A 13,376-nucleotide genomic window follows, 5' to 3' on the forward strand; every position below is an offset into this window, starting at 1 on the left:
GTCGGCCATTTTGAATTTAGTAGAATCCTTTATTTTATGAATGCATCCACGGATCGTTACAAAACTAGGAGGAGCCTGAGAGGTTTCGAGCCAGCGTCACCTAGTGGTAAAATCAAATATTCACATGCTTATAACTTTGGTTGTGGTTGACTTATTTTCATTGGAGTCATCTACTTAGATTCCTGAATCCTTGCAGAGTCCAACGATACCAAACATGCTAGGTCTCGCCTTATGGTTTGTGCAACGTTGTGATTTAGCATTTAAACCATTTTTGTGAATATCTCCAAAACCACCATAGCAAAATTTTAAAATAGGTCGTTGGCTATACTCTGTTGGGCAAATGTCAAAAGTTTGATAGTAAGTGACAAAAAAAAAAAAAATGCAAAGTCGGACATGGGTGATTTTTTTGTGTTCTCATAAATATACATTTCTATAACTCCTAAACGAAATGAGATATTTTGAGAACACTCTGAGGACACATAAAAAAAGTGGTTGGATTGCGCCACTTGGTGTAGCTAATAATTGAACAAAACATGAAATCCGCACTAACTACAATACAGTATTATGATTTAAAAGGCTATATTTTACGAATACATTGGTGTATCACTGCAAATCTCAGTATGTGACATCGGCACCATGCACTGAAGGTACTCAAAAAGTTTCGGGACCTTGTGGTCAAAGGTTTTAATGAAATTTTAATAAATGCTAATAGCGTTTAATTAATTTAGCCTATTTTCATGAGACTTGTCTTAATAGATTCCTTGGGTCATTCCAAGAACATAGATACCAGTGTTGCCAGACAGAGTTTGCCAAACTTCCTGTCCGCCATTTTGATTTTCTTTAAAAATCTACTTTTTCAAACACCTCCTAGACCATAAGTCCGATTTTCACCAAATTCAAGTCATCTTCGACTGGGCCGACAAAAAGTTAAGGATTTATTCCCGACAGACGCATCAATATAGTTGATGGCATGATGCCAAAACGACTCTGAGGCTGGATCTCTGCAGTGCTTTGTCATACTGACACCAAACTCTGCCTGTGTCATTGTCACCTTTCTCTGACCACACCACATCAATTTGGTCACAGCGCCACCTATTGGTCAAAAGTTATAAACCATTAAATCATTTTACTATTGACTGTACTTGATTTTTCAACCATTTTTGCCTAAAATCATCTTCATACGTCTTTAATTGCTCATTGTTGCTGTTGGTCTGATACTCCCAGCCATGCTGGCATGACTTATCGTGTTCTTTTTGCGTGGCCCCAATAATTTCTGCTTGCAGCTATTTTTTTCATTGGAGTTGTTCTTAACTACGGTATCTCAAAGTCCAATGTGTAATGGGTTCTTGTACTGTTCGTTTTCTATACATTTTTGTCTGTTCCATTTTACAAACAAAAAAAAGTTGCCACCAGACTAGCCTAGTGAAACCTAGCTTTACTGATCAGTTTTGGTCCAATATCTATTACCATTATAAGGTTTGTTGAGGCTGGTTTTAGTTTTGACCAAGTTGACTACACATCTCTATCTGGCAGTCCTTTTATAATAACTAACTAATTTTGGTAACAGATCAAGATCTAAAACCAGATGAGCCAAACTAGTTTATTTTTATGTTTTATTTTTTTATTTGTGACTGAAAAAGTCATTATTGTGATGGTTCAGATTCAATAAAAAATAATTGTAGTCCATGAAGTAGTTTAATTTGAATTATTTAGATTTTTCTTATATGTATGTACAGTAAATGTACATCAGAATAATTTCCAACTCCTTAGAAAACATAGTTTTTGTTTGTTTTTTTACCTTGGAAAAGTCATGGAAATGCGTTGGTCAGTTAGAGGTGACAGGGCTGCTTTTGATTTAAATGTGAGAATAGAGGCCTTTTAAGTAATTAATCATGAGAATTTGTTGAGTGAACAAACAGTTGAACATTTTCCGTTGTTGTTGTTTTTGTTGTGGATGGAATTGTATTTCTCATACTGTATTTGGAATTTCAGGGATTAACTGTGAGTTGCTGCCCTGTGAGGCCGTTAATCCGTGTGATAACGGGGCAGAGTGCATGGAGGAGGCTGATCCCGTCCTCTTCCCTCTGGGCTTCCGGTGCCGATGTCGCCAGGGTTTCACGGGGGCCCGCTGTGAGATCAACATAGACGAGTGCAGCTCCAACCCCTGTCTGCATGGCTTCTGTTACGACGGTAAATACTGTAGTTATTTCTCAGCCTTGAACTCCCAAACTTAAAACATTTCCCTTCAGTTTCATAAGCACATGGGTACTCTATAGAGGCACTCTTTTTGGAGCAAAGGCACTGTCGGTTTACCCCTTTGACAGTCTTGGCATGACTTAGTTTAATAAGCAGTTTTATAAGACACAAGTTACTCCATTCAGTATGACCAGGTCACATTTGCTTTGGTACTTTTGACAAGTGTCTTGCTCCAGCTGTGAGCGAGGATCCGTAAGGCATAATTGCTGCTTTGTAATTTGAATAATGGATGATAAATGACAGAGTTAATACAATCAAAGCCCAAGGCAGGGTGTTGTTCTCCCTCAGCAATCCAATAAGCTGTTTTTTGCCCTTTTGTGTTGCATCTCCTGCATAAATCATTACAAAAGCCATAGATCAAATACATGTTGTCAGTTAAGGATTACAGATTGCAAAGCACGACGTAGGCCTTTGCAATGAAGTACTTTAAAATTGGAAGCTGTAACTCACTTGATGCTGTTCAATGTGTAGGCTAAATGAAAATTTATTGCACACAACCAACGGTGGACAGTGTTCGGGAAACCTGTTTGAAAACAGTCTTTGCAATTGCATTAGGCACTTACACCTTCACCTTTAAGACATGATGTATACAGCAAAAAGCCTTTAAAATGAGGCATTAAATATGTTTTCCAGTTGACAGTAATTTATTTGGGCGATAAAGTTTTAATTTCATGTAGTATAATGGTGAATGTCATTGCAGTGAGAGGAAGACAAACCTTGACTTTCAAAACTGTGTTCGATTTTACAGTTAAAAGAGGCTATAAATTGTCCCCTCAAGCTAACAGAAAACACTTTCAAATTCAGTGCATGTTGTCCAGTATCCGTTTTGGCTGAAAACCCCTATTTTGCTATCATCCTGCTAACCATCCTGTTTTAGGATTTATCTTTGCAAGATTGTAATGAACAGACTTGAATGCCTCCGTTCTGAAGTTTTACTGTTTTCCAGAAGTCTTTGCAGTGATCTTTAGAGCAGTGGTTCTCAACTGGGGGCCGGGACCCACTAAGGGGCCTCAGCAAACTTAACATAAAATTATTTAAAAGACAAAATAAGATAAAACAGCTACAACAATTAAGATATAAGCTGTCATTGTATTTCTCAGTCTTGAAAAATCTGTATAAATGAGGTACTTTTAAAAGTGTGATTTCTAGATGTGGAAAAGTCAATAAATTTAAAAAGTATTCAAATATTATCTGACAATGGGTGGTCTTGGAGTCAAAAAGGTTGACAACCACTGCTTTAGAGCTTTAAATTTAGAGCCTACATTCAGAATAATCTGAAGTTCTTTGTAGTTTTATTCTTGAAGAATCAAGTGGTGTGTTTGTTTGAAAAGTCTTACTTTTTTTAGACTAAACAATAGTACACTACAGTAAGTTGGGAAAAAGTCCAAAATCTTGACACATTGAATTTTCTCAAATTTTTACAGTGCCTTAGACAACTAAATTTATCTTTGCACTGAAGAAAATTTAAATAATCAAAAAATAAAGTTAAGAAAAGTTTAAAAATTAAGCCAGCATGATTATTTAATGTTCTTGACTTCAACAAGAATAATTGTCTTCTCTACTTTAGCCAACTTGGATTTGTTAAATACTAAATGTCTCCTTCAGTCAAGCTCTTGTAATGGCAGCTGCAGATCTGTTGTTCAGCAAATTTTCAATTAGCAATACTTGAAATGTTCATTTGTCTTCATAATGCAGTTTTAAATGACTGCTTGGTAAGGCTGCTTGTCTCGGAAGCAGAAGACCTCTTGAAAATGTAATGTAAGAGTCAATAAACTTCAATCAACATCAATCAATCACCACACAACAAAAAACTAGCAGTGATCATGAAAATGAGAGCATAATTTATAAAGCAGAATCCCCAAGCAGTGAAACATTAATCTTATAACATTAACTATATAGTTTCATGTTGGGAACTCAATGTGTTCTATATAAAAGTGTTTGTCCATATACTGATGTGGCTAAAGACTTTTAGGTTTCGCCTAAGACAAAGTGCTACTAAGGAGTCTAACTTTAATGCATGAAACTGACTACAGCAATTTTTTTTTTTTTGGCATATTACCAGTATATGCTATGCCAGTGGTTCTCAACTGGTTTGGCTATGGGACTCACATTTTCTCAAATTAACTTAACTTAACTCAACTAAACTCAACTCAATTTTTCTTTATAAATCACTTTCAAAACCATAAGAATGGTGAAAGTGCAGTACATAAATGGCATAAAACTAGAATTATTATAACCATAATAACAATAAATCACAAAAATCAAGTCATCCATCATGCAGCAAATCATTCACATTTCTCTGACCTAATCAAACACCAATGGCCAGATGAAATAAGTCTTTAGATCACTTAGATCACCAAGTGTCCATACATGATGAGGATAGATAAAGCCAGGCTCAGACTACAGGAGTTTGTGACCACCGATTGTGAAATCAGGTGGTTGCATCATGCACATGAGGAGAATCTTTGCAGATTTTCCTCTTTTAAGTCCCAAACCTGCACACACTACAATATTTGAAAATTGTGGTGAATCACACACTACAAGATATTCTTAAGATCATCATGCCAGATTTAGCACCTCACGTGATCTCACGGGGAAGCGGATATAAACAGAATGTATACTGTGTCATGGCAACTTGCTGTATCAATACTTACTCTTTGTAGCGAGAAAAAATGAAAGAAGAACTTCTTTTGAGGAGACATTATGAAGGCAGCTGTGTTATTGCCACATTTCGACCAGCCGTTCCTCCATCACCGTTGTCCACTGGCCCCGTACAGCTGCTTGTTGTTTTGCGGTCGCCATTTCAAAAGATCCACCACTTCTGCCTCCTTGTAGACTTGTTCCTATTGGCTATTGTGGAAGTACTGATGTAACCATAGTCGTAATCATCCCGATTTAAAATCCTAAATATCAAACATGTTTGATATTATTGGGGCAGCCCCAATGTGTCCGTGAGCAGATCGGGAGGTTTAAGATTTGATCTGTAAACGCCTCACATTACCAGAAAATCTGGGCCGAAGATCGAAACTGATACCCTGGACATGATTTTTTTCTCAGATGTTGGGAGTAAATCAGGCATAAATTGGACTTAAACTTCTGTAGTCTGAGCCCAGTTTATGGGCATTTCATTCCAAAGTGCAGGAGCAGCAAAAGCCAGATCTCCTCTACGCCTCAAATGTGATTGTGGGACAGTTAAACTCATACTCTGAGAGGAACGCAAGAGTCTTTGAGATTGGTAGGGGATTAACATATCTTTTATATACTTTGGAGCCTGATCATGCAGTGCTTTGTAAACAAACATTAACAACTTGTATTACATTCTGTATTTTACATGTAACCGTTGAAGAGGTATCAACACAGGTATTATATAATCCCTTTTCCTGGTATTAGTTAAGAGTCTTGCTGTTGCATTTAAGACATACTGAAGGCTTCATTTATTCCTTAGTATAAAGCATTACAATAATCCTGCCGTCTGAAAATAAAAGCATGCACAACAGTCTCCAAATCCTCGGCTGAAAGAATAGGTTTCAGTTTAAACAACTGAATAAAGATGCTTTCACAACTCTGTTTATATGACGTTCAAAACAAAGATCTGAATCAAAAAGTCAGATAAAGTCTGACAGGACAGGGATGTTAGTTTTTTCTGAGGTGAGAGACTTTTTATTTTTATAACATGTTACGAAAATAACATTCGAATAATGACACTCACCAATAACCTGACAATATCTCATCTGACTGCAGATACTGAATCAGGTTTTTTCTCAGGCACTTTTTACTTGAAATGCATCAAGAGTCAACAGCTTTCACGCACATCTTTCAAAATAAAAGTCTTGCATCAGGAAAACATTTAGAATTAAGTATTTTTGTTGTTGTTGTTGCTTTGACAACACACTCGGTGACCCACTCAAAATGGTTTGCGACCCACCGGTTGAAAAACCATGTGCTATACACTGAGCTGAACTGTGCTGTTATGTTATAATATGCTATCTTATATTTTGCTTGTACTACTACTTTAATCTTACTTCTAATTACCTGCCATTTAGCAGATGCTTTTTATCTAAACCGACATGTAGTTCAATAATTGCACTCCCAGAGCAACCTGCAGTTAACTACTATGCTCTGAGGCAAGATGGTAACAGCGGTGAAGGACGATTTTGTAACCAGGCAACCAAGTATTCCTCGTCCACCACTTGTAGTCCGACCTGCATCCACTTTGTCTTGTCTACCATCATCTCCATTTCCAACAAGCTCAGTCAGACAAAGTTTACTTGTTTACTTCCTCCCAGACTGCACCAGCAAAAACAGCTCCACACATGTAGTGCCTCAAGGCCTGTCTGCCATATAGGAGGTGTGTGATCTGCTGTGTTTGTGTGGGAAGAGAGTGAGAGAGCAAGGTGTATCTCTTGAGCAGCTGGTGTGAGTAATTTAATGAGAGTAAGAATTTAATGAGAGTAATCGCAGGTACACGCACAAAGACAGAGTGGCAGCATAGATTACGTGGTAAATCCAAGGGATAATGAAGAATCCTGGGACCCGGCATAGGCCTGGTAATAAATTTGCGGCTGTAAGAACCCACAATTACCTCTGTCACAGGCTGCTGTTTTGCAGCAGAAAGGCAGGGGATGCATTTCTCCTCAATGCCATTAATGATTAAAGGCTTGTGGAATGGGTCATTAGGTTTCATGTAAGTCAGATACAACGCAAAGACAGTGGACAGCAACATTCTTGTAGCATTTGTAAAAGAGATCGCTACACAAACACACATTTTACATTTAATTGGACACGCTGTGTTTCCAGCTGCTGGGGTGAGTATAAATGAGCACGGAATTTCACAAGCAGAGAAAGTCAATTTTACTGATACGCTTTAGAGACAAAGGTTTACAGACAAAAGCGAGAATATGAGAATATAAGTCTTTTGACTTCAGTGGGCTATGGAGGAAAATATAGAGTTTAAAAATATTAGGTGTTTGTAGAGCGTAAAAAAAAATAAGTAAACAGATTGAATGTTTGGTCATGTCTTAAAATCTGAAAATCTAAAAGTAATTGTTATTATGCAAAGTAATTGTTGTTCTATGCAGGGTATTCCACTTTTAAATTGTTCAATATGCACTGTCATCCCATATTTTCTGCACATGGATTGAGTATTTTCATCACATTATTATAGATTTACGTATCACAAAAAGATCATAGTTGCAGGTTATCTAACTGTGTTAGGATGCAAAAAGTCCATCAAATTGTATCATAAGATGTGAAACATTGGAGACACATACCGTTCAAAATGTAGGGATCAGTACGATTTTTTTTTTTTATTGAATAAATTGATCAAACGTGAAAGTAAATACATTTACAGAAGATTGCTATTTCAAATAAATTCTGAATCAGTACAGCTTTAAAATTGATAATCATTCAAAAATCAGCATATTAAATTGATTTCTGAATGATCATGTGACACTAAAGACTGAAGTAATCTTTGCCATCACAAGAATAAAATACATTTTAAAACATATTAAAATAGAAAAAGTTTTTTTTAATTATAAGAATAATTTTCAGTTTTAATGTTTTTATTGCTTGCTATGATCCGTGCACCAACATTGCATAACCACCCCTGAAAAAGATGCCAGAGATTAACATTGTACCTACATCGTCCTTGAATTTTTTAGTGTTTGTAAAACCAAGTTCGAGAGATCATGGCACTGTGTCTGTAAATGTTTGTTATTTCTGTTGGAAACTCAGATTCGACGACCAGGAGACTTGGATCTTTCTTCAGCAGGATTCTTTATTGAGAACACGAGCTGTCGGTAGCTGCAGTCACCAAAGTCTAAATCTAATACAGTATGCATTGTAGTTATATACATTCCAAGGGGGAGGGATTACATAGAGGAGGAGACTCTGAACAAAGCATGCAAATGAAGTAGGAACACACCCTACTCTGAGAGCGCTACTAGTCCAATTGAATCAGCATAACTTATTCAAATGCTGATACTGGCCAGGAACTCCGGTTCCAAGAGCCATCCCAGAGCCATTAAAGACAAAAGGTGAAAGTCTCCCCTACAGCTAATCCAATCAACCTAACGATTCAACGTCTGGGCCAGGGGCTCTGAAAGCCATTTGGGCTCCGAAAGGTGAGAATCTCAGTGATCTGACTCATTTAAAAGACAATAGAGAAAACAGGACTGGCAGGAAAGGAGACTCTTGCTGGAGACTCAATAATCATCTGAAATCAGTCTACTAAACTTTATCAGTTTATATACTATTGCTGTGGAAAAACTAAATTAAACATTTAATAAAATTGTAATCCTACATTTCTAAAACAGGAAACTCGATTTCATATCTTCTAAGGTGATTCTTCTGTCTCTTTGTGTTTCTTACTACAGCTGTGGACAGTTTTTACTGCTTGTGTAACCCTGGTTACGCTGGTGTGAGATGCGAGCAGGACATCAATGACTGTGCTAGCAACATGTGTGAAAACAACTCGACTTGTGTGGACCTCCATCTGGTAAGGATAATTAATCTTCAACTAACTTAGTTTCCATATACAGCCCTTAATGAAAGAACAACAGCAGTTCTTAGAATAATACATATGGGAACTAAGTATAATAACCACTAAAGCGTGTAACATCTGTTGTTAAATGATTATTGTTCTCTGTGCAAAGCAATTAATAAAATTTAAATCATTCCTAGGCCCACCTGAAAAATGACGTATCTGCCATAGTACAAATAACATATTGGCCTATTGTAACAATGATTTATTTCTCCACACACTTTTGCAATTAATTCACTCTTGACTATTTTTATTAAATTCCATATTTTTATTTATTTGAAATATACCATAAAATATAACCATTTAATGTACAAATTATGTTCAGACTTAAGTATGTTATGCGTTTTATTTTTTTTGTTTACTTTTTTTTTCTGAATTCCTTTTATTCTTCTTTCTTATTGCTGTTTTGCATACTGAATTGTGATTTGGTCTTTTCTTTCCGGCATCTACAGTGCTGAGTGCAACAGTCGGGGTCTGAAAGTAAAAACTATATTCATTTTCTCCATAGGGGATTAGATTTTTAATGATAACTTATAAACCTCAAATTTTTAACAGTTCAATTCCTGGTGGAAAAACGCCTCAGTTATGACTGTAACCTTGGTTCCCTAAAAAGGGAATGAGACACTGCGTCGATTGAGGCTGTGGGAACGCTCTGCGTGATTGTCCAATCAGTCAGGCCGGTGACGTTACAAACCAGGAAACTATAAAGCATGCCCAAACAGTACAACACTTGCTTCTAATAGGCTGAAGTAAGTCGCTGACAGGCATGCAGGAAGTATGGCAGGGTGACGCATCGTTTCGTTCCCTCTTTAGGGAACCAAGGTTACAGTCGTAACCGAGGCATTCCCTTTCAAGAGATTTCACACTGTCGATTGACATTGAGGGAACATTTATACCCATGCCGACATAATGACAAGTGTCTGTCTAGTGTGAAATTGTAATGAAGAGCACTAAGACGAGAGCACCTGTGCCCTTGGTGTAGAGCTCATGTCCAGGTTGTAAAATCTCACAAATGTGTGCAGTGAGGACCAGCCTACCGCATCACAAATATCTTGAAGTGAAACTCCTGACAGTAGAGCCTTAGAGGCAGCCATACTCCTAGTCGAGTGGGCTTGGACTGCCATAGGGGAACGTAGTCCGGCTAACTCACACGCAAGAGAGATAGCCTCAACTATCCACTTGCTCATCCTCTGCTTAGATGCTGAGGACCCCTTGCTAGGAGACTCAAAACAGACAAACAGTTGTTCAGATTTACACCATAGGGCAGCTCTGTGGATGTAAGCATATAATGCCTGAACTGGACGAAGCAGATTACTCTTTTTCTGGTCTGAATCCTGGAAGGGAGAAGGACAGAAGGCATGCAGCACAATAGATCTAGCCACATTGGTGGGGACCTTAGGGATGGAACCTGGCCTTGGGTGAAGAAATGCCTTCACCATGCCAGGTGCTAATTCCAAGCATGAAGGGGCAACAAACAGGGCTTGAATATATCATACTGTTTTAAGAGACATAATAGCAAGGAGGAACAATGCTTTAAGAGTCAGGAACTTGACTGGCTTGAGCCCCTGGCGTTCCAGTTTGGAAAGTGGACGCAAGCGCAAACCCCCCAGATGATTTATGTAGGCGACCACCGATGTGTTGTACGGATGAGCACATGGTGGCCCCTGAGGTCTGGGAGGACATTCTTAAGAGCAAGAAAGACAGCCATCATCTTCAGGCAGTAGATGTGCCAGGAGAGATAATGACCCCTCCATAGACCTTGAGTCCAGCGACTGTCTAGGATCGCTCCCCTACCCGTGCAAGAAACATCTGTCATTAGTATTTTGCGATGACAAGGAGCTCCTAACACGGGACCTTGGGATAGGAACCAGGGTTTTGTTTTAAACGCAGCTGCCTGTTTGCTGGCCTCCTGAAACCTATCAATGACTGTGTTGACAGCATCACTGAATAGGCCAGAAGGGGACAGCGGGCGTCCATCAAAAAACTTTTATCTTTCTCTTTGATTGCACTCAGGTTGAGCCACAAGTGACGTTCATTGGCCATAGAGTGACCATAGAGCGACCGATTGATTTGGCCATCTCCTTGGTGGCCCTGAGAGAAAAGTCAGTGGCCAGACCCAACTCTGTAACAGCGTCAGGGCCAGTGGCATTGTAAGCAAATATGCTGCAGTCTGACCAGCTGCTGAATAAGCCTTACCCACCAAAGCCTGGTTGTTCTGACCAATTTGGTGGGTAATGTCGAGGCCTTTAGAGACGATGTAGACTGAGGGGCGAGATAGCTAGCTAGCTTCTCTTCCACCTTAGGCATCGCCCCATAACCATGCTCTCTGTAGCGTAATACCGATGAATCGACAAGGAGGCTGTGAACAAGAGGGCAGGAAGCGTTCATCTAATTTGCTTTTAGGATGAATGTCCTGCTTCTCAGCTCGCCAGTCGATATTCAATCTGGTGACAGCACAAGTCACAACTTCCACCAGCTCAGCATCTCCTGCATCGATGCTTACAACATGTAACTCCTCAGAGCTAGATAATTGAAGAAACCGCAGTGCGTGCTTCCACACCCTGAGAGAAGGCACTGGATATAGCAGGTGATGGCAGATCCCCATGAACTGAATTGCCGCTGTGCCTCAGCAGCAGCAGGACCCGAGCCATGAGGAACACCCAACAATACAGTCAGATTCAATATAGTTGGCACTGCATCATCTTTTATTTACAGTCTCTCTGAAAAAGCCTGCATCGCATTTGTCTTGTTTAAAAACAAACGAACAGTGTTTTACTGATGCGATCTGACTGGAACTTCATTAAAAATAAAGTTTATCCACGCTTTCTTAATGTTAGGACCACAAGGATGGCAATGCAAAGACTGTGTTTTTCCAGAACTTGGCACTTCAAAACATCTTGTAAACCTCAGAAGCATTTCTCTGTTTTTGTTAATGCAGTAATCCTGTGTTTGTGTCTCTCTCGTATTTACTACAATATTACATGAGCGAATCGGTGAGCGGCGCTAAAGAGGCAATGATGTAGAGGTAGGCATTGATCTTCTTCTGCTGAGGCGGTCTTTCGTTGAGTCGGTTTCTGAGCTTGGTTTCAATAAAAACTGTTTTTGGACGAGCAGGATATAGTACAATGTCAAAAGATCAAGGAAAGTTTGATTTTTCAATTCATGACCCCTGTAATTTAATTGTCATTCACATTGCTTCATGGTATTGTAGTTCTTTCCCTCAATCGGTGCACAGTCTTATAACTTTGTATTGTTGTTCATTTTTCAAATACATTTTTACTTTAAAGTTTTTTATGGTTGTTTCAGGGAATATGTTTCTACAGGAACAATGAATGGAACATGTTTTTCATGCAAACATATGTTTCATTAATGTCCCTGGTCTTATTGTGAACAGTTCATCAGTACATATTATAAGAAAAAAAAAATGTTTTCATAATATTTCATCAGAGTACTTTCTCCACATGTAATGCATTTTTTCTTTTTTTTGTTGATATTTCTGAGGAAAACTAATGTCTAAATCTTATGTTCAATATTTTCACAATCCAATCAAATCTTTATTTTACTTGGTAATGTCACATTACTGAAGATGAATATGTTGAAATGTCATTTCAAGTTGTCTTTCAAAAAATTCTAACATATATCCATATATCCAGTATCCTTTTTTTTTTTTTTTTTTTTTACGGACAATGTCATATCAGTCAGGACAAAAAGTCCAGAGTCTTCATTCTTTGAGTTGCAGTTTTGTTCTGTAGATTAAGCTTGTGTTACCTCACAATCTCTGAGAACAAAGAGAGGGGCAATGAGAGCAATCAGTGGCTCAGAAGCTGTGTGACATGCAGTTGTTTGGCTCTGATCCCAAATCGGCTTTTCCTTCCCTTCAGCAAACCCACTCTAATACAGCCAGAAAGAGAGATACCAGGCTCTGTGCTCTCATTTCACACTCTTCTGCCCCTCCCCAGCCTTTCTCTTCTTATTTATCTCACAGACTTTCTCTTCTTTTCCTCTATTTTTATTCCAGGAGCTCTCTGTACAGAGCAGAAGGGCAAAAATAGTTTATCATTTATTCATGATGAATAATGCAACCCTGGGACAGGGTTTCTGAATGGAGAATGCAATTGGGCTATTCACGGCATCCCTCGAAACCTAGAGGTGGGCGGTTTGTAGGCTGCTGTCCCGTGGACAGAGATGCAGTCGGGGGTATTAGCCCTTTTGCATGCTGGGTTAATTAATGATTTGAGTAGCTATTTTACATTACGGGATGAGATCATCTCAGAGATGCATAGAGAGTAACCTTGACAAAAGATGATCCAATGTCTTTGGCATTGAAAAATTGGAAGAAAAAAAAAAAGATGCGCATAAATTAAAAAAAATATATAATATCCGATAAGAAGACATGCACATAAACTACGATGGAAGCACATTTACCAAATAAATCCCTCAATATGCAACAAAAATCTCACGTGACTTAACGGATCACATGATTGGATAACCGGACTAATCAGCGAAACAATTTTATTGCATAACATCTCAAATGTTGGTTTGGTCATTCTTAAATGCCTGAGCAAAAGTCTGTCATCGA

The 13,376-nt window shown here is 38.4% G+C and overlaps 1 protein-coding gene across 1 annotated transcript in view; it reads left to right on the forward strand.

Annotated features, from left to right (window-relative positions):
- eys (eyes shut homolog) overlaps positions 1-13,376 on the forward strand; it is a gene marked incomplete at both ends in the record, with an annotated part of 268,937 nt that overhangs the window by 78,411 nt on the left and 177,150 nt on the right. Inside the window, 2 exons of the mRNA XM_081351375.1 lie at positions 1,993-2,190; positions 8,631-8,752. Of these exons, the coding sequence (XP_081207501.1) occupies positions 1,993-2,190; positions 8,631-8,752 (320 nt within the window). The remainder of the gene's footprint in view (positions 1-1,992; positions 2,191-8,630; positions 8,753-13,376) is intronic.

The sequence above is a fragment of the Scardinius erythrophthalmus genome (assembly GCF_964197995.2).
Source record: "Scardinius erythrophthalmus genome assembly, chromosome: 21".
Lineage (NCBI taxonomy): Eukaryota > Metazoa > Chordata > Actinopteri > Cypriniformes > Leuciscidae > Scardinius > Scardinius erythrophthalmus.